General features: G+C 39.0%; 1 protein-coding gene across 1 annotated transcript in view; it reads left to right on the forward strand.

Annotated features, from left to right (window-relative positions):
- SCIN (scinderin) overlaps window positions 1-27,838 on the forward strand; it is a 51,724-nt gene that overhangs the window by 6,648 nt on the left and 17,238 nt on the right. Inside the window, exons 3-5 of the mRNA XM_040548534.1 lie at window positions 900-1,061; window positions 12,079-12,228; window positions 26,568-26,660. Of these exons, the coding sequence (XP_040404468.1) occupies window positions 900-1,061; window positions 12,079-12,228; window positions 26,568-26,660 (405 nt within the window). The remainder of the gene's footprint in view (window positions 1-899; window positions 1,062-12,078; window positions 12,229-26,567; window positions 26,661-27,838) is intronic.

Consider the following 27,838-nt stretch of genomic DNA (forward strand, 5'->3'; position numbering starts at 1 on the left):
TGGAAGTTTAAAAATTATTAATGCTTAGTGGTTTTAGGTCTGAACTGCCTATCCAAAGCTGTAGGAGTCCCAGTATTTACATAGAGAGCATCAGTTTGTTTCAGTGCCCCTTCTGATAGTGCAAACCTGTCTCAGACATGCTATCCATGCCCCACAGTCAAACTGTCATGAAGTTTCATATTCTTGTGACTGAGGGAGCTCACAGAAGGGACTCTGTTTAGCAGATGGTCTGTCTTGCAGAAACAATTTCCATGCTGCAGCCTGAATAACTTAGTTCAAATGCAGAACCCAGTGTGCTTAAGTGCTTAAAAACATTAACAGTGGGAAAGACCAAAACCTCACTTTTGCCTAAAAATGATGATTATGCTGCACAGAAAGCTTTTATAGTCCTACTAAATGTTTTTTTCCTTTAAGGTATCTGGCAAAATCTCATGCTTTTCATGAAAATCTTGTATTTTAAAATACTCTAGTGACAGCCTTTTTCACTTTGTCACAGACTGCTGAGATTTAAGTTGGAAAAATCTGTACAGGACTGGATATTCCTCTGCTTTCGCTCAGTCCTTATTTGATAATGTACTGACTTTTGTCCTAACAGGGTGGTTTAGGATTACCACATCTTCTGAATGGTGTAAGAGGAGGTGCTTTCCCTTTCCCCATTCATATGAAACACCTTTGAAGGAGGGTGATATCTCTTCCTGCAGATAAAGGCTCAGACCTGAGAGTTCAGCTGCAGAGGTGTTGCCCACGTCTGTCTGGTCTGTGGTCAGCACTATTAAAACAGTATATAATTCTGGCTTCCCTCTCACTGCATAAACTTCTTCCTTTCTAGCTTCTCAGCAAAATGGTAAGTCTGGAGAAATCAAGCTGAAGTAAAGCTTGCTGCTTTGTTTTCTATTCAGGCAGGTGGTGTCGCCTCTGGATTTAATCACGTTGTTACTAATGATCTGAGTGCCCAGAGGCTTCTGCATGTTAAGGGCCGGAGAGTTGTAAGAGCCACAGAAGTCCCCCTGGCTTGGACCAGCTTCAACAAAGGAGATTGTTTCATTATCGACCTTGGAACTGTAAGTCATTCCTAAAGCAATGTAATGCATACTGGAAAGTAGGAGATGCAGCATCCTTTTGAAAGTCTGAATAATACGCTGAAATGCACAACTGATTTGTCACTCACCCAAACTGACCAAAAAAACTCTGCTTTAGGAAATCAGTTTTATTATCACAACACTTTCAAAGTTCAAAACTGCCCTAAATGATTTCTGAAGCATGCACAGGCTATCATTCAAGAAACAGTTTTTTCCCACTCAAGGCACTGAGGTGTTTTTTTATTTTTATTTAACTGTTTTAACCTTAAGCTGTTCATAGTAAGTCCTTTCTGACTTTGGCACTATCTACCAATGGGATCAGTGCTAGAGTTCAGAACAGAATGCAACTTGGACTTTTCCCTTAAACATTTCATCATATTTTAAATATTTTAATTCACCTTAAAGAAACAGCTGCAAGATAGATATGTTATCATAACAACTTGTCATAAAATGTGTTGTAAAACTATTTGAGTATTTCAAGATATCACTTCTATCTGGAGTAGTGATCTTAAGAAACAAGACAGTATTGAGAAGCAGCCCCATACTGCAAGACCTTCTGCTGAAAGCAGTTAGGCTCAGTGTGGGAGAGGCTTAGTGTGGGAGTGTATGGAGAGGTCAGAGAAGATAACAGTTTGCTTCAGATGACTGAGAGTATAGTATTGTCACCTTAAAATTCATGCTCACTTTTGGATACTAAAAGTAGAGTCTGGTATGTACTCCTCACTCTTTAGACACCAGTTATTGAATTGAAATTATTCTCATGCCTGATACACTGACATGTATAAAATATAGGAAAAGGCCTCCAAGATCATCTTTCATTTCTAACCTTAATGATTCTATGAAAGAGTTTATCTGCAGGGTAGCAACTGCAGTTGATCTTCTTGGTTTTATTGCTTCACAAGGAAGTGGTCAGCTACTTCAGCAAGGTTTGATAAGAGTTCCTTAGCTTACTGAAAAGAGAGCTCTTCTAAACTCGTGTTGTAATTTCTGCTTTTTCTGCAAAGCATCCCCTGATGTGACAACTGAAGATATTGGTATCAGGTGGCCATATTGATTCTGTTACATTTTTATCACGCTTAGCCTTCAGGCAGCACAGCAACCAGTATTTTCCTAGCACTATTCCATCCCTCCTATGATGGTGTGGTTTGAGCACCTGATAGAGCCAAGTGATCAGTATCCAAAATGTTACCTCTAAATGTTTCACTGTAGTAAGGATGTGAAGAAGAGACAGATTATTTATTACGTTTCAGAGTTAATCTGTGGGAGATGGGAAAGTTGGAGTTAGCTGTCAACAGAAAATGCTGCTTTTGCAGGCAGGCTATCACAGGGCTTGAGTTTTCAGGTTTGGAGTTACCCTCCTACAGACATCATGTGGAAGCTGGTGTGCTCCAGTTCGACTTCTCCAGGCCCTTACTGTGCTAGAGTTAACCCAGTTCACCCGAAGTAATTACTGAAGTCCCACTGCAGACATGGCGAAGACAGTGAAGTGCACCATGGGTATGTAGAGGTGTCAGATGTATAGCTTGATGAGACCTGCTGAGAGGAGACCACTGTCACTATCAATATAAATTTAAAAAGGCTTTAGATTCTGGGTTTCTAATGCTGAATGTACATTGTGAGCCTTTTCCTTTTTTAGTGCAACACCACTGGTTTCTGATTTCCTGACTGACGAGACAGAGGTTAAGCTGCAGTGCAGCCCTGTGCCTTTGTAGGAAGAAAGATTAGATGTGAACAATGTTTAGATCTTTACCAGATTATGGGGAGTCAGTTCAAGCACACGACTGATAACAGTTCTTGGTCTTGCAATGCCAGTGGTATAAGGGGCATAGGCTTTCTTGGATGTACAAACAAGTTAAGAAAAAGGTGTTTTGGCACCCATTTGCAGTAATTTCATTATAGGTTATTTGTAAACCAGAATTTTCTTGAGAGAAAATGGCAATGTCTGATACTTTAAGATGAAGGTGTGAAAGTAAAGCTGAAGCACATGTAAAGAAATAGGTGTGGTATAAAACTTGCTCCAGATTTCCACTGTGACAGTGTATTTTTCTCAGAATTATATTTCAAGCTGACATAACTGTATTTCAGATTGAAATTTTCCATGACTAGAGGTCCATTGTAAGTGGGAGAGTCTTTAAAGGAGCTCTTAATCAAGGGGTCCTTTAAAAAAAAATGGAACAAGTAGATTATTAATAGAAATAAAATGAATCTTTATTAAGGCTGCTCTTGAGTCTTGGGATTTCTCAGGGCACTGCTGAATCACTGTGAGAATAATGGACAGTAATTGCTTAAAGTAATGAGCTTATTGTCAGTGCTCTTACTATCAAAATATTGTAGTGAGTCAAATAAGATGAACTTGCAAGATGTACTTTTCTTAATCTCTTAGCTAACGAGAAAGATGGTCTCTATGGCACTGCAAAACTACTCATGTAGTCCATTTCCTGTTGCATTTCATCAAGCCACTTATATAATAAAAAGTCATTTGTTTTCCCATTGAGCTCAATTACTGCAGTATGTTAAACCTCATGTTTGAACAGGTAAGGGAAAATTAAGAAAGGTAATAATCATGAATAAAACTATTATTGGCTGCTAAGTCTTCCCTCCTGGTGATAATTCCTTAAGTTGAAAGCATCTGTGCATTTCCAGATGGTTTCACATGTTCACAGTTCAGTTTCTGCTGGTTACTTCATGCCTAGATATGTTGCTTACTAAACCCCACTTTTAGAACTTAAAATTATCCTGCCCAGGTCTTATCTTGCCTACTTTGAACTTGAAGCTTTAGATGGCAGAGAAAATGCTGTCTTTGACAGGAAGGAAGGCAATGGCTATGGGTACTGTGGCTATGAACCTGGGAAGGTTCGGCTCCTGTGCCTTTAGGACAGGCAAGACAAGTACAGGGCAGTTGCTGAGGAGGCTTTGTATATGCCAAGTGACTACAGGGATCAGGAAGAGGGCTGCGTGCCACTTAGCGTCTTAGAAAAAAAGAGGAGGCAGTCCTTAAAATAAGGGTGCTGGTGGGGTGAAAAGTACCAAGCAGTTCTGAGATTGGGCCTGATCTAGTTTCTTTCCCGAAGGAAGAATGCAGAAGGCTAGGTGATAACTATACCTAGCGTTAAGTGTAAACTGCATTCAGTTGTCCATCCTTCCCATTACTATGGTGGTGCTTATAAACCAATTCATAACAGCCAGCAGATTGCTGTTTTGAAATTCAAGAGCCTGCAGGATGCTTCAAGTACGGTACAACAATGTGCATGACCTCTCAAGGGCTGTGTAAATTAAAAGTGAGAATTATGATGTCAAAAACAAAAGTATGAGAATGAATCAATTTGTTATGTATTCATCAGTATGCTTCTACTTGACCTCCTTACATCATAGGTATGCCAAGTGTAAGAGCCATCTCATCTTCCATAGAGACACTTGAAGAAACGTTAATAATAATGTACAGACCTCTTTTGTACGGCAATTGCTTTTCATAAAAACTATGAACTTGCTATAGATTAAAACATTTACAAGAATAAAATTAACTTCTGCTTTCTAACAGTAAAAATCAAGAGGATGTACTTGTTTGAGGGTTATGACGATGGGGTATGATTCAGTATCACATTGCAAATTTACGAACTGTTCTACTTTCTTCTGTAATCTCCTCTTGCCTGCACTATCTCTTCTAGGTGGCTTTTCTTTTCCTTTAAAGAAAGCAGTTTAGTCAGCATACTTATTGCTTTATAACAGTTGCTGTTTGGGAATAAATGACTGAAAGAGCAGACTCTTGCATGTGGGAGTTCATCACCGTAAGTTTCTCTTCCTAGTTGCTTTCCTTGGCACTGTCATGTCCAACTAGTCATGTCCTTTTTGTGTTATGTTTCTCCTACAACTAACTTTCTCAGTTTCACCAAGCTGAAAGTTAGAATTTTGCTCAGGGGAGCAGGGAATTGCTAAACAAGAAGCAGAGCCTGAAGAACTAAACTAAATGGGCTTATTTACAGGTTAAAAATAAGCTTGTAACTACACACAGTGTAGCTTAGTAAGCAGGCATGCCATGTTTTTCTATAAATCTGTGAAGCAATTATTTTTAGTTTCAGTAATTTAACCTCCAGCATTCTGGAAGTTAAGTTATAGTCCCAAAGTCATCAGATGGAGAAAAATGAATACTAAGCCTTTTTATTTCTTCAGTTAGTGTTCAGAGTTTGTAGTTTCCCTTCCTTTCTAGGGACTAGAAAGCTTTCTTCCCTTTCCACACCCACTTGTATGCAGCAAAGTGGCTGAAACAGAGACCGTCATTAAGACTCAGACGACTTCTAATACATTCAGACTCAGGATTCAGTTAGGTTAGTTTACTTCGTGATGATGTAGAAAATCCAGATCCCCTGCTGCTTGAGCTGCTGGTACTCAGAATGAATATACTCCTGTTACTTACCCTTTAACACACTATGGCATGGCAACAAATATTCCTTGAACAAGCTACTAAAACAAGTGTGAGAGGAAAAGTGAATGTAGTAGGTGTATGCCTGTGGTACATCTGGCTTATTTTTATCCTGACGATTTGTTCCAGTTGAACCAAGTGGGAGACTCCGAGACCGATTACAAAGGTGCTATTGTAATTATACTAGGGCCGGGCTCACAGTGGCCTCAGCAGCATTCTGACTGAAGGAATTCAGAGTTTGTTTTGGATTATCAAAACTCCACAACTTTCAGTGGTTCCCTATATTGCAGCTTCAACAAATGAAAGGCAGATTTGATGTAGATTTGAAATGGTTATTTTTTTTCCCTGCCTGTATCTTGAATTCAACAGTCAAGACAGGAAAAAACATTGAATAGTATTTAGAAATTGAGAAAACTGTCCCAGAAGCCTACATTAAACTGGTTTAATCCAAACATTCTTTTTGATATATGTCCATTCCTGAAAAAGTCAGTGAAAAAGGTGCTGTGTTGTAGTCGCTTCGAAGTTTAACCACTCAGTTATTTTTCCCACCACTTGAACTTTGTTTTCTTAGTCTAGCACATGTTTTTGGTTAAAAAAAGTTTCACACTCCTGCTTCAGGGCTCTCCATTTAAAGTTCCAAAAAATTGTTTGAATTACAGACTCTAGGGTAATGTGCATATGTTTTACTTTTAAGGAGAACTGAAGGAATTAGAAGCATTTCTGTTCTGTGCAATTCATTTAAAAACATGGCTTTCCAAGTCTATTTACATGTTCTCATTTTGTTAGTCTAGTTACTTAATGGATTAAAAGGAAAGATGTCAATAGAAAGAATTGTTTCAACTTTAATGAACTCGTGTTATCAAAACAGCTGTTTATTAATGACATGAAGAATGAATGGAGTCTCAGATGAGTGCTAGCCAATTAAGCTGATATAAACATAGGAGCATGATAAGATACACAGAAAAGCTTTGCCAATATTCGTGTGTGTTCAGGCTTTGCTTGTTTTTTTTTTCTGCCTCTCTAGAAGTGGTATCTTAGGCTCACTCAATGTTGCAATATTTTCACCCACTTTCAGTAGGAGTGCCACCCCCTTTGGACACTCCTGCACCACTGCTCCTCTCCTCCTGACCTATCGTTCTTCACAAGCTTCATCAGATTTTCTTCCAATGCACTGAAACCACTGCAGTAGCTTTGATGTTGTTAATTGCCCAGGCTTTGATCTGATTCTATCTACAAACATATGCAGCTAAACCTAAGACAAGAGAGGAGTTAAGGCAGTAACTTCACAAAACTTTTCTTGCTTTTAGCCCTTTTGTACGAGTTGTGGGTGTAAAGATAATGTGGCCTGGTGTTCCACATTAAAAAAACAACAACAACAACAAAAAAACTTCAGCTGAGTGTGCTCATTCATTTGCACTAATCCCTTCTTTGTATCTGTGTCTCTATACCTTAATGTAGTTCAGAGAAACAGAAACATCATCCTGATGTTTAGTACAGGATGCCAACAAGTATCCACAGTATAGATCTAGCTGACTCCTAAGAGTCGTATTTTTATTTATTTTAACTGACGTGCAATTACATTCTAGGAGCATGTTCTAGTGTAGAAGTAGGCAAAAGTGGATGAGTTTAGGACACATCAGGGCTTGCCAACAAAGAATGGAGACACACTGACATGTGATACTTGACTTAATCTTTCCTTAAAGCTTCATTTTTTTATTTTAACACTTTAGAGTTTGTGGAACTATTTTAGACATCTCATTTTAGACTTTTTTTTTCCTACCAAAATTGAAGTTTCACAACAAATTTCCTTGAAATTAATTTTGAAACCTATTTAATTTACTTAGCTTTGTAATGTATCTTCCCATAGGAGAATGCAAATCAGCAATACTGTGTGGACATGGGAATTTGAACAAAGATACAGGATTAAAACATGTATGTTCAGGACATGTTTGTAGCCAGAATGAAAATTTTTCATGGATGTAAGCTTTCTGGCTTTTGCTTTCTTCATCCTTGCTAAGATTCACAGAAAAGACACAGGGATACAGACAGTGTTTTCACTTGCCTCCATACTGAGCAGGCTGCCAGTTGAATACAGAGGTGTCTGTGTTAGAGGGGAAAACTTTTTTATATCACTTTTGAAATAAGCAATTTTGTTTTTCCTCCTCTTGCTCTACATGCCATTTGGTGCTGGAGCAGGAAGGCAGGACATACACTTTCACAATCATGCTCCATACAGGGAACAGTGCCAAAGTACTATTACTCAGTTACACGAGCCATACATAATCACCCTGCAGCATGTTTCTGTATAGAAACCAAGTGTTGGGTCATTTAACATGCTGTGTAAATTTCGTGTTATTTGCTCAAGGTCTCTCTGCAGCCCAGCAGCTACCAGGAATAAAAGCTCTGACTCCACAGTGCTACTGTGCACTATGAGAAGACCCAACCATGTGTCACCAAAATGCACAGATCAGAAGACCTTGCTATGACTGCTGTGTGATACAGACCCACCTTGCATTCCTGATCTCTCTCAGCAGCTTTGGGGTGGTCACTGTGATGAGCCATTGTAACGCTTTCTCACCCTGAGCTGCTGACTGGCCAGCTGTGATCAAGTAGAGTATTGGTATCAACTGCCAGCAATATTGGGTAGCAGAATAGCTCTCTTCCACAGCATCTCTCTTAAACACTGTTAAACAGATTTAAAAAAAAAAAAAAAAAAAACAAAAAAACACTGGTGCAACCTTCTGAAAATAAACTGGGCTTGGCAAAGGAATTACTGATGAATGAAGTTCCTTTTTTTCTTTTGAGATGAGTGAACACTTGAAGTCTATTTTCGTTTTATTGGAAACAATTTTTGTCAGCCTGCCAATTCCAAATATGGCTTGCAAAACAAAGCTAAAAATAGTGAACTTATAGTACAGCTAAGAAATTGTGAAGCCACTGAAACTAAAGGTAAATGCTACATTATAGCCCTTATTTAGTTCTTATGTATACATAGGTCTAAATAAATACATGAATAATAATAAAATATAAGCCAAAACCTCAGTAGCATGTTGGATGTAGTTAGATAGCTAGCTGACTTTGGATATATATTTAGGTAAATCTAAATATTAGCCTTGCCAAGAAGTGACTCTAGCTTTTAAACATCTTTCTTTTTTTCTGAGATTAAATGTTAAAACCCATTTTGCTTAGAGAATGAAGTGAGTAAACTGTCAGGAAGACAATCTTGTAAATATCCACCTGAACCTCTATCATGAGGCTTCAAAATAAGATACTTAAAAATAATTGAGAAAATTATTTTACTTTAGAATTAAAGGATAAGTAAATCTAAGCTCCTGGAGGCTCGTAGCACTGGGTACTTTACATATTTATTTAGTACTCATGGTAAATATAGTAAAATATTATGCACTCTGGGATACTTTTATGACTTCAAGCTGCTCACTTCCTTCAATTAAATTACATGCTCAGTACCTGAGGTTCAGCTTTTTATCTTGTTACTAAAGAACACTGTCTTTTTTCTCAACTGCTGAAAATACTTTCTTATTTCTCTAGCTTCTTTTAATCATTTTTTAAATAACCAAGAAAGATGGAGCTTTAATGGTATGTGAACTCCTGATCAAGGATGTTTTCAGACACTGCTTGTTGATGACAATTTTTTATTGCAAGAGAAAACCTAAGTTTCATTTTCACAAGGTTTCTTGATAAAGAAACCTAAATAAAAAACTAATAAAATTTCATATTTATTTTGGTTTAGGGACAGAAGCATTTAGGCCATGCTATTTTGTGAGAATATTTCTATAGTTCAGAAGTTATACACAGCCCAATCATGGAAACTGAAACAACCATATACTAAAAATGAAATTGTGTATATTTTATTGTCTACTATGGAAGACTTAGCAAAATCTTATGCAAAGGGAATTCTGAGGAAAGTTTGAGGAGTATTTCTTTTGCAGTAGCTTTGAAACTGTAGTCAAGTAGCAAGTTATTATGGGATCTGAAATTAACTAAGGTAACTGTCAGTAGGATTAAATTTATTGTATTTTTTTCATGTAGTGGTGTGGAATCCATAAGCAAAATAACAATGTCTGCAAATCAAAAAATCTGAAATCCACTGCTGTATATTTTTAAAGGCCTTTCTCCTTACTCTGGCTGATTTGATGCATAAAGCTGGTAGATTTTGACAGCTCAGTTTAGTCACTTGCTTACTGAAGGCAAACTTGGAGAGCACATGGAATAGGGGGTAGCCAGGACTTGCTGTGCAGTGAGACCTTTAAGAGATGCTAAGAAAGGAAAATGTGAATTTACTGTCTGAGAACTAAAGGTCTTTGTAATTTGCAGTGACAATTTAAGTCTCACAATATCCTGTGTGGTCAGTAAATATTCATTTTGTAGATGAGAATACTTGTTTGAGATTGCATGGCCAGTTACCAAAAAACCTACAGAAGGTTAATGTATACAACTGAAACTGAACTTTTAACCTTTCTGAATGAGTAATCTCCATGAATTGCAGCATACATACTAAGATAAAGCAATATCTGCCTGACCTCTCTAGTTAATTCTCTACATGTCATTGTCATCTTCCTTATTGCTTCTATAGAAAGTGGAAAAGAACGAATTCCTATTTATTGCTGTTATCTCACTAATGGCTCCTGTTTTCTCACACTTCAAATAAGCTCGATTAGGAGATAGACCAAGAAGAGAATGAGTAAATTTGAGTAGTGAAATTCTCAAACTAAAGGAGACTGTGTTTTGAGAAGTCTCCCGGAACTTAGGAGAGGATGGTTGAAGCAGTTTATTGCTATAATAACTATATTTTAAAAATCTGCTTAAAATGAAACTTTTGACTTTCTACATACTCCCAAGGCAATATTTTATTAATTCTTACAAATTCTGTTTCCCTGAATCTGCACAGATATTTTGTGGAAATGTAAAAAGTGTCAAATCATATTAAAGGGAAGGTTCATATCTGCATCCAAGTATGTGTCTCCAGATTCTGGATACTGAAGCTGACGACATTTAAACCAGAACTTGGAAATATTTTTTTGTTTTTAGGTCTTGAACCTATAATCAAGTTGGTAATGTCAAGCTGGAAACCCCACAGCTTTCACTGCATAACATCTACAAGTTGAAAGGGATCTAGTTTTGGGAGTCCATGCGATCCTGATAGAATCATGTGAAGAAGAATCAAATGACTTTCTTCCAAAATATGGGAGGGAAAAAATGCACCCAGCCAAGCTGATTCATTTCCTTTGAGTAGCTCCATCCAGCTTAGCCTCTAGTGGCTCTAAGTTCTGCCTCTTCTTAGTAACTTCCATCAAGATTGAAATTTAAATTCTTTATCCTGAAACACTTTGTATTCAGGATGAAGAATGGGACTTGACAAAACTGTGGCTCTTCTGTCTCTGGTGTGACTGGATTAGGCTGATTCTGCTGGCCCTCCTTCCTGAGAGATGCCTTGGGTAACATGCTCTGTTCTGGATGGGTTGCACTTACCATGTTGTGTGGGCAGTACCTATACACTACCTATTTAGCCAGATGACATGAAGGGCTTTGAAGGTATCTATGAGTAGGCTACTGCCACCAGAGATTTTGCTCTTCAATGTGAAGAGCCACTGCTGTGGTTTCTGAGGAGCTCCCTGTAAAGGTGGCAACTGTAATTTGATGAATTGCCCTGGGGCAGCAGCTTACTTCTAGTTGCTGCCTCTTCTAAATGCAGGCATCTCTTATGGGTGTGTCTTTTGTCTTCGTTATACCCAGTTCCTGAGGCAGGAAGGGGATGAGGTGTATGTATCTTGGGCTAGCAAGGAACTTGGTGCTTTAACTGATCAGAAGGTCAGCTTATTCCTAATCTGTAAATTTTTATAAGTCATTTATAAAGACGTGTGATATGCCCAGTTGGAAGGGCTTGCATTTATCTAAGGTTAATGTGCTTTTATGAGCATTGGATTAGCTATACGGTGAGGAAATTTTTTCAGTGAGGAAGACCTTTTATTGAAAATGCCTGTGATATCTCTTTGCACTTGAACTGGTTTGGGAGTTTGATGCAGTGAGTGACAAACTGAGTTGAGTGAATGACAAATACTCTGCAGCAGAAAGTCACCAAAATAAAAACTGGTTTGAAAGATCTCTTTTTTTTTGAATAGCAGATAAAGTCAGGGTTTTCATTGAGATTTTGAAATGACTTTATTTCTTGCCAGAGATGGAAACTGGCACTGCTGAAATAGCATAGAAGAGGAACTTCCAGATAAAAAAATTACAGTAGCAAATTTAGGAGTTTCAGGTTCTCTAGATAGTTGAAGATATGGCTTTATCTGCTATAAAACTGTCAAACCAAAGCTCTGACTTGTCTGAGATCAAACAATCTCCTAATATGTGGATACTAAATGACATTACATAAATATCTTCTTTACTATGATATCTAGGTGACTTAGAAATACTTTCCAAAAGAGGTCTGCTGCAAAATGTAGCTTCACTGATGTTCTGGTGGTTTAGCTTCAGTCAGATAATGATTAATAAAATATTGATTTCATAATGTTGCTCACTGTTGAATCTTATTGTTAATATGTATGTTTTTAATTATTGTAGGAAATCTATCAATGGTTTGGCTCATCATGCAATAAATACGAGCGTCTGAAGGCTGCTCAGGTTGCCCTTGGCATTCGGGACAATGAACGAAATGGAAGATCTACATTAATTACAGTGGAAGAAGGAAGTGAACCAAATGAGCTCATACAGGTATTGTAACAGGAGTATGCAGTCATTGATACAGATGTGAGTAAAAAATGTTACACTTCAGGAGTTAAACAGGATTGGGCTCAAAACTTAGGTTCTTCAAGTAGTTCAGGATCATAGAGTTAGCTTACGGTAGGCCAGTTTATGCTTCTTTTCTATCCTTATCCAAGCAGTATTATGATATTGGGCAGTAGAGTCTGAGATAATTATCTGAAAATACTCTTTTGAGAACTAAATATTTGCTTTTTTGAATTAGGCACAGGGTGACTGAATTAACAGCAGAGCTCATACCTAAACCACACTCTCTGCTCTGTATGAAAAATGAGCAGCATCAATGTTGGATATCACCAAACAGATGGAAGTATTATGTCCTGAATGTCAAAAAAATGTAGCAAGGTACTTTGCATTACCACTTCTGTTATAAACTCTAATGTACCTAGTCTCTAGTAAGCCTAGTGAGCCTACTCATTTTTAAAAAGCTTCATCAACTCAGTCATGAAATCTGAATTCTGCTTTTTAAATATATGATTAAAGTAGAGTGGGTGAAACAAAACAAAAAAGCAATCTATGGAATTTTTACATCTTGAAAAAAAAAAACAAGCGCTGGTGAGTTGTTGCAGTCCACATCCTAATAAATGCATTGTTACTTGGCATTTGTGTGCTAAGTTAAGATTTTTCCATTCATTCTCTAAAAAGAAAGAAGAGGGCAATAGAGACATAAAGCAGTTTTTCCATAAAATGAAAAATGTGTAATTAGAATATTGTTTCATACTTCAGATTAACTTCAGGAAGTAATGCTAACGGTGCATGCAGGCATGCCATTATTTCTGATGGTGCTTATATTAAATTTTGTTTCATGGAGTGTAACTAGTGGTTGTCTAAGCAGCAAAGCATGCCAGGTGCTGAGCCTCCAGCCCTTGGCTGTGCTAGCTGTGATGCCTTTGGATGATCTATCCATTTGCTTGTAAAGGCTTTTTGCCTGTGGGTGTGAGTACAGATGCGACTGTGCTTGGAAGTAGGGGAGATGGTACCCCATGCACCAGTTTTTTTGAAGGGGGAAAAAAAAAAAAAGACAGCCCAATCCTCTATCTGGCTCTTTACTTCCTTTTACAGGCTTTTCTCATAGACTCTGTGTCATGTATTTTATATTGGTACCATTAATAAAAAGAGCACAAGTTGACAATTAAAGCCCAAACTCCTGCTCCTTATCCGAAATGCATGAGCAAGTTGCAGCCTACCACAGCTGAGTGGCAGGTGCTGGGTGGCACTACAGGATCATGCTGGTTCAGTCCCCTGGCAGCATCCTCCTGCAGCCACCCCTCCTTGGGGTTACTGCTCAAGGCTCCACATGGAATTTCTGATAACCTGATGCTGAGTCGGGAGCACTGATCAGAACAGCTGCACTTTGCACCTCTTATCTGACTAACGTACAGCTGCAGATGTGAAGTCAGACTTATGTGCAGCTACAGCAAGGACACGGGCTGTTGAAGGGCTGGCTGTCAGGACGCTGGCTGCCTCTACTCGTTCAAGGATATGAGCAGCCAGGGTATGCTGGCCTCGCTGGTGTATCTGCTTGCCAGCTGTGTGTAACTTGTTTTGTAGCGGCCTTGACACGTGAGTAAGAGCAGGAAAAATGCCAAGGCTGCATTTTGATCCTGTAACGCATCGTTACTATATCAGGAAATAAATCTTTTCACACGTGGCCAGCAAGGTATGAAGGATGGATGTACTTCAGCTTTTCCTTTTGCGTTGTGAATATAGAGGGAAGAGGAGTGGGTAGTTGCATGGAAATAGGTTCAAGTGACCCTGTCAGCAGCCAGGGTTACTGCCTAGTGCTGCCCACAGAACAGCGTCTGCAGCTTGCCTGTGGCTGTCCCCATCGCTGCAAGCTCTGAAGCGTGCTGTTAATGAGGCAGGATGATAGTTAACCTAATAAATATATAAAGCCTATTAATCCTTATTTTGCTCGCAATCTATCTAGTTCATGGTGTTCTTCACTTTGATTTCTTGTTATTCTCACACAATTGTCTCTAACTTGCTGTAGTGTTTGCTTGGGCTGACTGCTCTGAAATTAGCATAATGCTTGCTTCTTCCCTCAGTATCATGCAGTTATGGGCAAGTGAAGGGAAGCTGCTGTTCCTGTCCCTGATTGATTTTTTCCATTCCTGCTTTCCCGGAAAAAAAGTGTGATTTCTTCTTTTCTAGGAGAGAGTACTGTGTACTTTATTCGTTTTTTCATCTAGTGGATAGCTGACATCAGAATGAGATTTCCTGACGTTACCTCCTCTGATAAATGTCAGGAATGATTTTCCCCTCCTGTGAGTTTGAAGCCCATCGCGTTCAAACATGGTGGCTTGGCTTGCTCATGCAGCACTGCTAGCCAAGTGTTCACCAGGCAGGGGCTGACATGCCCACCACAAGTACCAATGCAAAGAGCTGACTGATTTTTTTTATCCCTACTCCACAATCACAGTGAATCACCTCTCAACCAGTAAAGCAAGACTACTGTGTTTTATCCCAGTACTGAGGCAGGACGCAGAGATGAATTCAACAAACCCTGCCATTTTTTTTTCCTGTAAAATGATCACATTAGAGTTATTGCTAACTCAGCTTTTTTCTTTAAACCAAAAGGAAAACTAAATATGTGGTTTCAAAGCTAACCTAGGACCAAATCCTCTAGGGTCAGTTTCTAGCCCTGTCGGAAACCTCCTCAGGGTGAGGTTTGATGCTAACACTTGGCCTTCTGCCTGCCTGCCCTGCTAAGCAGGGGTTTCATGACACTGTGTGTATCCAACAGATCACTGAGATAACTGAGTGCAGCCACAATAACAGGTAGCCGTGCTTGGGACAGACAATTTTCTAACTGTGGTTAGAATCTCCTAATTCTGAAGAGAGGACAAAACTGAGGAAGTTTTTTAGTTAGCAAGTTGAAGCTGCCTGCAATAATGCACGAAACAGAGTTCTGAGTCACCTAAAAGAAAGATACAAAGCACCCAGTCCTCCGTGCATAGCACATCAATAGTTTCATCTAGTATGCTAAGATGAAGTTGGAGAGGAAGAGAAAGTCTTAGTGTATTAGTGTAATTTGATATATTACACACCCTAAAAGATTTTTAGATTGGCAGCATTGTTCTAGCTACATAGACCGATCTCCTCATGATAGATTTTAAGTATCTCAGACACCTGTGACACCCTGGATGTGGCTGAGCAGAGCTGCCTGCAGGGTCTAAGAGCTGATGAAAGCTGAGTTTTAACTAGACTAGGTATTGAGCCTGCATCTGCCCCTTCCATTCAATCATGAAGTGTTCACCTAATTTTCAGGGTGATTCTTGTTTCCTATGCAGTCCAAACTGTCTGATCCTTTGGATTGTTTTATTTTTCCTTACAAAGGATTCCCTTAAAACTGCAGCACATGCGATTGTTGCAGCTTTTACTGCTGAGACTTTTGTCTTTTATTTGATTTTTGTAAATGTCTTTGATGGTATGGCTGAAACAGTGAAACTTGAGAAACTTGACTGCTGAGGTCTCAAGCCACAGGAAGCTGAACAATCATTTTAGTAGACAACTTTGAAACCACTCTTCTGCCTTTAAACAAACAAAAAAAAGGCCATGACTTTTGTTTACTTATCATTTGCAGTTGTCCTGTGCCTGCTTTGTTAGAGTTCTAGTGGCCTTACAACAGATGAGTGTAGTCTCACTTTTCATATAATACTTATGTAAATATTTAGCTAGTTTAAATACTGAGGAATAGAAGGAACCTCTCTGTCCTGATAATGCAGCCATTCTCCTCCCTCCTTTTTATTTAAAGCTCTGCAGAACTGCTTAATTCTGAGAATTCCTGAATGCGATTGTATTCAAGGATGATTGTTTTTGGCTGTGGTGTGAATAAATACTACACCCGGAGGTATGCGAATGGTTTGATCATATTACAACCAGTCACACCTTTCCACCCCAGTGACTGGAAAGAGAGCAGCAGCACTACACAGTGCTAACTCCGTCACGTGGATCAAGGCTCAAGAGCACAAAGTACTCACAACAAATGCAAGTTTCAGAGGCTCATTCTCTAGAGACCCAACTAATGTGAACATCAGCATAATGACAAGCTTCAGTAAACCTTAAATTAGTCAGATAGGTCTCTGGGTAAGGTGGGCAGTGGCATAAGAAGAGCAGGACCACTCCTTTCTTGTTAAATTTAAGTCCTTAAAACTTATTTGCTACAAAACAGAGATACTTCCCAAAGGCAGCACGAGAGCACAGCGAGGTAGCTGGCAAAACTGAGGCTTGCTGTGACTTGTGCCTAGCATTAATGGGTTGGACAGTGCAAGGGCATGCTTCTCTGAACGAGCTCGGCAGGTTCCTGCAGTCACATGGATCACTGCACAAGGTGCAACGAGCAGCGCGTGCCCTGCTAGTTGGGTACCTGCTCCTCTCCCAGGAGCCAGCAAGAATAGGCTCTGCTATCACATCTGTAAAGCAAAAAATTGCTGTAACTGCTCTCCTAACATTTGCATTTCTTCTTGTTCCCTCGCTTTTGGTTGCATTACGGGGTGAAGCTTATTTGTTTTGTATACAGAGGTGTGGAGGAGCGGTGGGAGGGTGTGTAGGTGGCACAAGAGCAGGAGGAGGGGGAACTCTGTGGAATACAACCCCTGGGCATGTGCAAGGCATCAAATAGTTATTTAATCACTTAGCTTTTACTTGGTTTTACTCAAAGGCCGTATACCACGAATTGCACATAACTATGGTCCAGCCTGACCTGTTCACTAGAAAGAAAATACCAAATATAAAAATATCTTAATGAGGTTCTCTTAGGGCAAGTTATGGATGTCTCTGGGAATATGTAAGCCAAGGTAATATCTTTTATTATCTAAATTGAGGCAGTTGTAAAAAAAAAAAATCATGGGCAAGACTCCAGGGAATTTTGTGCGATAAATACTGGAAATGAATTTCAGTAACAGGGCAAAGGCAATATTGAGCAATCAGGTAAACAAAGGAAAGTGAATGCTCTTAGAGAAGGGGGATGACAATGGGACGTACTCTCTCTCAGGTAAGCAGTCAGATGCGCACAGAGAGGAACTAAATTTTAACGACAATATAAAGATTTAAGAAAGCTGATGGACAGGAAATAGCAACAGTAATGCTATTCAGACCCAGAGACAACTTTCTCAGCTTGATTTGAAACTGTGTCAAATTTACACCTCAGAAAGGTGAGTGCACTTCACTGAGTGGTTTGGGTACATGCACATGCCTGCAAGAACAGAAGTTAGGTCTTCATTTTGAACAGTTCCTCAGAGTTTGTAGGATATGAAAATAGTCCAGAAAAAGATAGTGCACATGCTTATTCACCTTTCACAGCAGCTCCTATCCCATCCAGGGAATGAAAGTTTAATCATTACACTGTTAAATTTATGAGGGTTATGAATATAGGTACAAAGTACAAACCCTTTGCCCTGCAGGGAGCCAGTTGCAAGCTGCCAAAACCAGACATCCTGTTTTCATTTTAATTCTTGAGTATTTCTCCTTCATTAAGGGCAGTCCTGGTTTTTGATGAAAATTTGTATTGTAAGCACTTGGTTATGCAACCTGCACTCAGACAAACCGTGCGTGGCTTGGATCCTCAGCTGAATTGACTTCAGTATAGCTTAGCTGATCTGCACCAGCTGAGCGCTTGGCCTAATGTTTTCTCCAGGCCTAAATGGAAAATCAGCCAGGGGGTTTGCCTGAGAATGGCAGGGTCTGGCAAGGAGGACTCCCTTCAGCAGTGTTGTGAGTTACCGGTGATGTTCTTCAAGCTGCAGTTTTCACTCTTGGCTATCTGAAGCTGGGTACTTAAATGACAGGGAACTGAATAGCAGCTGCAGGTGGCAAGTATATCTGAAAGGCAGGCTTTTAATCAGGTCTCTGAATGCAAATTTCAGTGCCCGCATTAGGAATTTACTTTAAAAAATACTCAGGCATATCGTACTGCATGGCATGAACTAAATCCTTTATGAACAGTTCTAATAATAGAGGGTTGAAAAAATAATTTCTTATGCTAGAACAGATACTCTGTACAAGGTACTTTAGTGAATTTCTAAAATCATTAGCAATCGCTGGAAGCACATGAAATTTAATTATAATTTGTTTTATTTGCATTCTTGTAGGGGAGAAAACCTCACATTTGTTATGCTTTTTTCTTCATCAGCTATAGCACTTGCAGGATTACCATGTTAGTCAATTATAATCGTATAATTACATGTTAGAATACTAATGGATTTTGTAATGGCTTTTTTCTTTTGTGTGCTAGAATATCAAGAAATCCACTGAGGAAGAAATGCTATAATTTTCAGTTATTAAATGAACATAATTAAGAAAAGGCCAAAGGAAAGAGTTGTTAGCAGTTATTTCTACATGGAGTTGCTAGTAGTTATTTCCATGAACTTGCTAGCACCAGGGGTTTTCATGGAGAAGAAAGAGTTTCTTTGCTAAACAAAAAGATCAGAGATGTGTGTTTGTGGAATCCAGCATCTACCCAAGAAAAATGCACTTTGAAAAGAGCTTTTTTATTTTATTTTATTTTTTTTTAACTATTTTATTTTGTTTTGCAGTGCCTTTGGTCTCCAGGTCTGCCTCATCTCAACTCCTGGGTGGAGTAGCTCTCAAGGGATCTATGCTGAATGTTGCCTTTGAATTTTCTTTAATTTAAGTTCTGCAGTGCAGGAAGGAAACTTTTAAGGGAAACTTTAAGGAAAACTTTGTAGTTTTTTTCATAGAATCTGCACGTACAGATTGCTGCACATCTATTCAAGCCATATAGCATCACATCTGGGCAACGGTGATGAAGAGCAGCACAGGAGAAGCTGCTGCATGTGTTTCAGGATCAGTTTAGTATTTCCACCACCACCAAGTGTGTAACCCTGAAGAAATATGTAAATATAATTATTGTATTTACTGCAAAGCAGCTTGTTAGGGACAGGCCTTTTGCTTACATTACTGCCTATGACTTTGATGCTACCTGGCTTTAACTGTAAAAAATAAGGGGTTGGTAAAATCAAAAGAGGGATTTAAATTCTGCAGTACTCAGTTATGGACTATCTGATTTTTATGAGCAGAAAATCACAGCCCCTTTGTTGAACAATTTGGCTCCCTCACACAAAATTTGAGGAGATATAGGAACTTTGAAATAATTAGTGGAGGGCATCTAAACCAGCAGAAGAAATGATTTTCAGAGTTAAGTAAGCTATACCTCCTATGCAACCAGCTGAAAGAAACGTTTTGCTTTCTCTTTTTCTGTCCTAATGCATATTTAATTTATTTTAAGCTTCAGCAAGAAGCATTAGAGAAACTATCAAATTACCCTCTGGTTTGTTTTCTTAAACATTAGGGTCCAACTCTCTTCTCTGTCTTGGATGCAGGAGTCTGGGTGTCATGCCAGAGGTTTTCCCCTGGCATACCTCATCTGTTGGGCTATATGGGACTGGAAATGCTGAGTTTGTGAATTCAGCCAGTGAATTCAGCACTAGGACAGTAGTTCAGTGTCCTGAGTAGATGTTTCTACTTTTTATCTCATGGACTGCGGGATGAAACACCTCGCTATGGCTCCCACTGCTCACTCTGGTGAGCAGTGTATTGCTGCTCTGCTTCTCCATGGAACACTGGTTTTCCAGCAGGGTTGCTGGCTGCCAGTTGCCTGCTGCTGCCCACAGCTTGCTTGAGTTGTTTCAAGCTCTGCAGGGTAGTTGCCATACTCCCCTTTTACCCTGCTGCTGCTTGTAGCCTGGTCTGTCGCGGCCTGGGGACCAGGCTGCATGGTGGCACTGCAAAAGCCCAGCTGCCAAAGTACGTACGTTACAGAACAAAAAGCTGGGAGTTCTGTAAATTTTAGCAGATAAATATTCTTTGTGCCTTAGGTTTCTGTTAACATTAGGTACTGATTTATTTCCATTAGTAATTTTCCAACACATAAGCATGCAGTACATGCATGCACATGCGGCTTTAATTCACGAAGCTTGCAAACTGGAATCTGCTACAACGACTTCAGTGTCTGCCTAGTTTTATGTCCCAAAAATGAGGGAAAACCTTGCATCTGTAAACTCAAGGATGTGTGCAAGTCTCTGCAGGATGTGAGTTTCAGTTCTAACACTTCTGATGGTGTTTGAGGAAGATGTAACAAAGAAGTAAGATTTAAAAAAAAAGAGGTAGAAAGGGTTGGTATAAATGGAAAAAAAAGATGCAAGGGTAATTACTCACTGTATTTTTAATTATGCTGCAGGCAGGCGGGTTGCTGAGCCGTTTAATGTTCAGTGTTCAGCAGCAGTAATGGCAACAAAGAGTTGGCGGTTTTCACATAGTTACTGTAGTTCACCTTCCCAGTTTCTCTAGTGTGCGATCACTGTTCTTTGAGGTGTCCTAAAAGCTGAGCATCTGAAGGTGACATAGGCTGGGGGTTTCCTCGTTTCATTCATAGCTGATCTTGCAGGCCCAGCGAGACAGAAGGCAGACTCTCCAGACTGATCTAGATGCTTTTTTTTTGTGAGCCTGTTACCCGTGGCCTGTTTCACAGAGCAGAAAATTGGTGTTAGACCGTTGTTATCGCTACCAGTCAAGGCTTTATATTCAAATTATTACAAACAGATATGCAAAGCTGAAAATATTGTATGATAAGCTGCCAAAGCCTAATGCCCTATTTTTAGGAAGCTAAGCATAGGGCTGTGAATAAAATTATGATTTGCATTTGAAGTTCCCAAGACACCAGAAACTGGATAAAAATGTAGGCCACAAAAGTGCCATGAGCAACTGATGGATTTTGCTATTTTGCAGCATCCTGAATGCATTACAGATCAGGTTTAAACCTTGATACCAGAAAATGCTTTTGACAAATTACATGGTGAAGCCAAACAAATTCTCAAAATGTTAGAACCATTTGCTAACATAAAACATCCCTTTTGTGTGGTTGTCAGTACATGATGGCGTTTCCATCTTATTCTCAATCACTGTTCAGGCTGGTGAGAGGTCTTCTCCTCAGGGTGAGCATGTAATGACATCTGTTGTTGCTTCAATTGATGGTGAGAGGCAATTCCAGGCAGAAATCCTGCTAGCTTCCTAGGAGCAGCTTAGTGAAAGGTGTAGGTTTTTTTTTTTTTTTCCCTTGGTTGAGGTGTAATTTTTTATAAGATTGTTAATGTGTGCTCAGATTGATGGAAAGAGCTCCAGGTTACAATAACCAGTAAAATAAGCTTATTCATAATCTGGCCAATGTCAAAAGTAGCTTTTGTCTGGAACAGAATAGGTTCGGCAGTTGTTGTTTGCTGGCACAGTGGTTACTGGCCTATTTATCTTTTCATTTCTCATCTGGATTTTTTATTCTTATTGGCTACTGGAGTAGATATTTGAGATAATAAAAATTTCAGAGAGGCATTGCTTCTAATATTCTTTGCTTTGAAGGTTCATATAAAAATCCAAGTCCTTATCTGCTAATGAGTTCACGCTGTGGCTATAGTTCAGACCTATCATCATGCGAAAAAAAAGATTTATTCTCTGTCACAGCACACACGTGTACCTTGAGTTAGCAGTAGTAGGATATATTTACTTATGTCAGAGTATGTAAAGAAGTCAATGATGAGCTGCTAATCCGGATTGTTTTCTGAAAGTATTGAGTAAAAGAAGTCAGGCCCACAAGACAGCTTTAAGTTCTGTAAATGTCTCTCTGTTCTTTCTATTGCTCTTAGTACATAAAGAGGGGAATTTGAATTTTTTTTGAGATCTAACTTTTGGGATCATAGCCACAACAAATAGTTCAGTTTCAGACCCAGAAACCTAACCCAAATTGTGTATAGTGAGAAGAAACACAAACACAGCACTAGTGTACCCAAGTTAAACTGTACGAAACTGGTTTTACCTCTAAATTAACTTTCACCTGACGTGTTCTTCAAGCATTGTTTTCCTAGTTGGATTTTCAGCCTCACTGAGCTTCTTAAACTTCTTGCTCCCATTAAATCAATATCAACTATTTATGAGGCAGAGCCTGCTTCTCCAGTTATGAAGACAATGTTTGCTAAACTCCTTCTTCTGATGTGTTTACTTAAAATTGCTTACCTTTTTGCATTCCTACAGATTAGAAACCTTTTGTCTGTGATTCTTTCTGTTCTTTTTGAGGACAAGAGAGAGGAATTTCACTTGTCAGAAGCAGCTTTGGCTCTGTATTTTGCAGTTCTGTGAGAGGGTGCAGATACATGCAGAAGAGATATGCACACAAGGTGATGTAGGGGATTATTTATAGGCAGGATAAACAGTCCTGTATTTACCACGAGGTAAGAGCACACTTGGGCACATGTTGTAGAGGAGCTTATGTTCTGTTGGTTTCCACTGAGACACTCTTGTAGTAATGTAAGTGTGTCAACATCAAGGTTTAACAGAACTTAAAAAAAAAATAAAATAAAATTAATGCAGATTGACTTTCTATTGTATTCCCCTCCTTGCCTCCAGAGAAGATGTAAAGGTGTGGAGTTTGTGAACACTTTCGATAAAACATGTTAACTCCGTGGTCAGATGCTCTCATTGAGAAGTGAGCTGGTGTGAGTCTACAGCCATGTACAGCATGGTAAGGTCTGACATAACCAGCTGTGAGCACGCTCTATTCTAAAATAACTGTGATGTAGGTTAAGCCTGGAGTGGTTGAATAACCTGACATACAGTGTGAGTACAGTGTGTGTGTGCACACTGGGAGAATACCTGCAATACACCTGTGTGCACCCTAGCAGAGCACAGAGTTGCTCATGCTTTTCTCCAGGACTCAGAAACTTGCAGAAAGCAATGGTGGGGAGAAAATAAACATCACTCCAGGATGGAGCAATGAAGAGCAAGGAGGGATCTGACATGTTAATATGTCAAAGGCAGATAAGGTAAAGTGATAGGAAGAGACTGTGATTTGGAAATCAAGCAAGCAGCTACAAAGAAAGATGCCAAGCCCAGAGAATAAGGCAGTTGTGGCATGGATATGTTTTCAGGGCTATAATTATACTTAATTGTATGAGAATTGTATGATCAAGGTCCTGTTCTTGTTGCTAACACTGAATGTGTGAAACCAGGGTGTAAGGACCATAAGATTCAAAGTCCTTTATACTGTCTGTTGATTTAAGTCATTTCACTGGGTACCTGTGCTTCGGAAGCCTTTGACTACAGCCTCAGCTGTCATGAGCTATTTTCTTTATGATGCCTCATCAGCTATATAAGGGTGAGGCAGTCTGGAGTGCCACACCTCAGCCAGCCATATGCTTTTGTAATTATAACCCCGCTCCAGTTTAGCAGTTAACAACTCCACACACACTTCCTATCTTATTGATAAAATGTATCCGTTGTCTTAACAACCAGGCATATGTGTGGCTCTGTGTGGACTCCGCCATTCCATGGGAGTTTCCCTTAGAAGGAGGGAAGATGGTATCCCTGAGGAGGAATTTCTTTGGGACAGAACTTAACAGTTTTTCAGCATTAATTGCTTTCTGTTTAGATACAGTTTTTCCTTCTGTTATTTGTGTCATCCCCCAGTCTGTACAATGAAGTGGCTGAAATTGATGCGTGTTGGGAATGACGTAAGTTGTCCCCAGCAATACAAAAGGGTAGTGACTATATGTATTTCATACTGTATCGCTTCACACATAGTGTATGTGTAGTGCTGCCCTGCTTCACACCAAGACTGGTGTCTTCACTCGCCTTAGGTTGTTTTGACTTTGTCTCATCTTCTGTTTCTGACACCGGCACGCACAAGTATTCCCAGCAGGGATTCAGCTGAAGGCTTATCCTAACGGCTGTGTTGGCTGCACAGCCCTCCTCACAAGCCCTGGATTTCCGTACCTGTTGAGAGGAGAAGCGTGTCGGGTCCCATCTTAACAATGCTAAGATCTATAATAACTGTGACTTCAAATGCAGGAAAAGAGGGCACCCTCAAGGCCCTTCTGCATTTGTTTTTGCACTCCTCTGAGAAACTGCAAAATCACAGAACAGAGCCTTCAGTAATGTTCCTTTTCTGCTTGTCTACACTGAAGCACAGGGCTAGCTTTGGCCCGAGAAGTTACTGTGCAAGCTGCTCTTTAGTAAATTGTGAATGGGTTTCCCCAAAACCACAGTTTCTCTGCCCTTTGCAGGCCAGTTCATTTCACACCTGTAACTGGTCTGTGCAAGGGAGGCTTTGACCCCTCTAGCTGTGCAAGTACTGGTTAACTGAAATTTCCACATGCAGATAAAACACAGGGAGTCTGACAGTAATTTTTTATCTAGTTTAGAAAAAAACATTTCCAATTGCACATTTAAGACACCAGTAGGTCAGGCCAGAATCTAAACTGTGCTGGAGCCAATTTTAAAACTGATTTTTTTAAGCTATAGAACCTGCTTGGTTTAATCGCCACCAGAGCAGAGTGCTTCGATGCTGTCAGCAGAGAGGCTGCTTCTGTCAAGTTGCTTTCATAAGCACCATGAGGCACTTCTTAGCCTCCTTTAAAAATACTCAGCGTGGCACTTGCACAGCTCTCAAAGATTCCTGTGCACACAGAAATTTTAAGAGCAATTTATTTTATATCACTTTAAGCAACTTACAGTGAAGCAAAGAGATTGTGGTGCCACAGGTATTCTGTATGCATGGCAAGAGAAAATGCTGACTTTACCCATGTCAGGAATCACAACTTGTGTGTGAGTGGGATTTCTGTATTTGCTGGAAATACCTAATTAAGCAGAAAAAAATAGTGAGTATGGAGTTTTGGAGGTTTTATTAATAGGAGTCTCTTACCCTTTTAATAGTCAATGAAAGTCAAATGTTATGAAAACCTCAAGCTATTCAATATGTGTTCAGGTAAAGAAGCGTGCCTGTTTCTTGGTAATTTTCTGACCCGTGCGTTACAAAGACAGCATTATTCTTGGTGCTCTGCAGCTAGTGTGTAGGCTCCTGTTCAGTCTGCAAACCTAGGAAGGGAAACATTTTCAGAAAACTTGTGACAATATGCCACATACGCACATTCTCTTTTAATCGGTCATTCACCAGTGTTGTGGCACTCTGCTATGAAAGTATAGCCCTGCTTGGCCTATATAGTAATAGACCCACAGCCATGTAGTGTCAGTTCAGGAAACACTGACTGAGATACTGAAGAGCTACTGGTAACACCTTAGGCTTTCAGGGCATTACTTTTTGTCTTCAGTGAATCACAAGTAAAATATTAAACTGGAGCAACCACACTTACTAAGGCCATGTATTTTACTTTTCCAGGTCAGAAAATTCCACAAATGACAGATTTATATTCAACATTTACGCTACAGTTTTCTTTGAAATTTCTTGCAGCTATATGCTTTGTCAGCCTTTCCTATTATCAAATATTTACAATGTTTTTGCACATGACTTCATGTTATATGCAAATCCCTAGAAAGGCTATTCTGCCACTTGTACTTGATGTTAATATACTGTTACTCAGACATCTTAACCACTACTACCTTCATTTCAGGACATAACTCCATAGAAATCCATAAGATTCTGTGTGCAACAGAATTGTATCTGGTCATTTATCAGTCAGTATGGAGAGGTCTTGCCATTAATAATGAGTTACTAGGATTTAATAATGACTACCTGACTATTACATATTCTTGATGAACCTCTGTAAATTTCTTCTAGTAATAGTTACTATAAGGTTATCCATGGTGTAACACTACTATGATGTAAAAACTACCACAGTGTTAAAATTGATAATCTGGTTGTGGAGTGAGAAAATGTTTTTTTCACTCCATGATTTTTTTCCTAAGAATTCAGCTAATTTTTCCCCTTGAAAATGAGATTAAGAATCCGTAAATGTAAAGATTTTCGAACTCATAATTTGATATCTTATAAGAAACTGAACTGCTTTTTAAAATAACTTCAACTCATGTATTTCACTTTGCTTTAATTTTATTCTCAAACATTTCATGAGCAATGTCATTCCAAAAATTGTGAGACCTGCTTACCAACACTGTAGAAGTCATTGGGAGGAAAAGGGGAAGACAGACATAAACAAACACATAGAGTAGTAGGAGCAGATAAATCTCTCGTGTGTGTGTGTGTGTGTCTTTCCATCCTTTGAAGCTTTAAGTAATATACCATTTCCTATCCTAGCCTATACAAGACCAGCAAGTTGGCTTGCAGGAAAGACAACATGTAGATCTAATGCTACTAAAGATCTGACACAGTTATTTGCAAAGAAGTCATCCATGAGTTTGGATTTAGATTGGAATAAGTATAAAGATAATCACAACTAACTGATTACTGGGATAACGCATTACAGTTTTGGGGTATTTGTGCTGCAGAACCTACAATCTCTCTACATTGATTTTATTATTTTCTTGTTGTACAGGTTTTAGGGGCAAAGCCAAAGCTTCCTGAATGTGGTGATGATGATGATGAGATGGCTGATATTACAAATAGGAGAAGCGCTAAACTATATATGGTAAGTAAATTTATTTTTTGTGTTAGGTGCACTCAATGGTATTCATGCATGTAATATCTTCATATATGGAGTTCTGGCTTCAGTTACAGAACTGCAGTTGTGTTGGCTGATTTACATCCAATGGACAAGATTATCAAAGGATGTCAAGATAGCCCAGAGGAACTGAGGAAAAAATATTGATTACAGTCCCGTTTACTCAGGAAGCAAATTAAGCATGGCCTATGAACCATTCAGTGCAGGTCAAAGAAGAGTTAATTGGTCTTAAATCAATCTACATTTCTAGTCTTTTTGATTTTAAGAGAGATAGTTGTAGTAGACATATATGATTTCCTTACTCTTAGCAGAGTTTGAGAGATGCACAGTTATGTTATATTTTTCTAAGTAAAATCCAAAAGAATTTAAACAAAAGGCCTTTCTTTTGTGATGCCCGTTTTCTTCTTCCTCACCTTCAATGGCTTAACACTGACTGGGACAGTGCCAATATCAGAAAAATTAACCATAAACAGAATGGATAACATTTTTACTCCATTTTATCAGTAAGAATTTTATGATTACACTTAGCAAAGTTATGTTTTTTTCCCTGCATTAAAGTAGGCATACTGTTCTTGCCCAGAAGAGGCATGGAATTTAGCCTTCAAGCTAACAGTACAGCATCTTACTTATATGCAAGTCTACACAACTACTTATTTTTCTCTAAGTATTAGAGATGGGAAAGTAGTTAAAAGTTATTGGCATTCTATTTGAAAGGATGTGTGAATAGCTTCTCCTTTCCAAAGCTGGTCAAATTATTTACATATCTCTTTAATTTGAACAAATAAAAGCAATAACAGTTTAAATAAATTATTGAGAAGCATTGTGATACTCATGGAACACATTATTCAACAAATAGTCTGTGATTCACTTTAATAGATAACTTACTCCAAAGCATTTTCTTCATTACCAGTGTCAAAGCAGAGCCAGGTTTTTGTATTTGATCATTTCCACGCTCACCCCAACTCCCTAAAAAAAACCTGTTTTGAAGTTAAAACGTATAGACATTCCATTTAATTGCAAAAAGCCACAGAACTGAAACAACAAACTATTTCCAGCTCTGTATTTTCTCTTTTTCTTTCATAGCTCCCTCCTTTCTTTCATATTCTCCTACTTGAGAAAAGAAGTGTGAAAGTGTTTGGAAAAGA

The sequence above is a fragment of the Cygnus olor genome, chromosome 2, assembly GCF_009769625.2.
Source record: "Cygnus olor isolate bCygOlo1 chromosome 2, bCygOlo1.pri.v2, whole genome shotgun sequence".
Classification (NCBI taxonomy): domain Eukaryota; kingdom Metazoa; phylum Chordata; class Aves; order Anseriformes; family Anatidae; genus Cygnus; species Cygnus olor.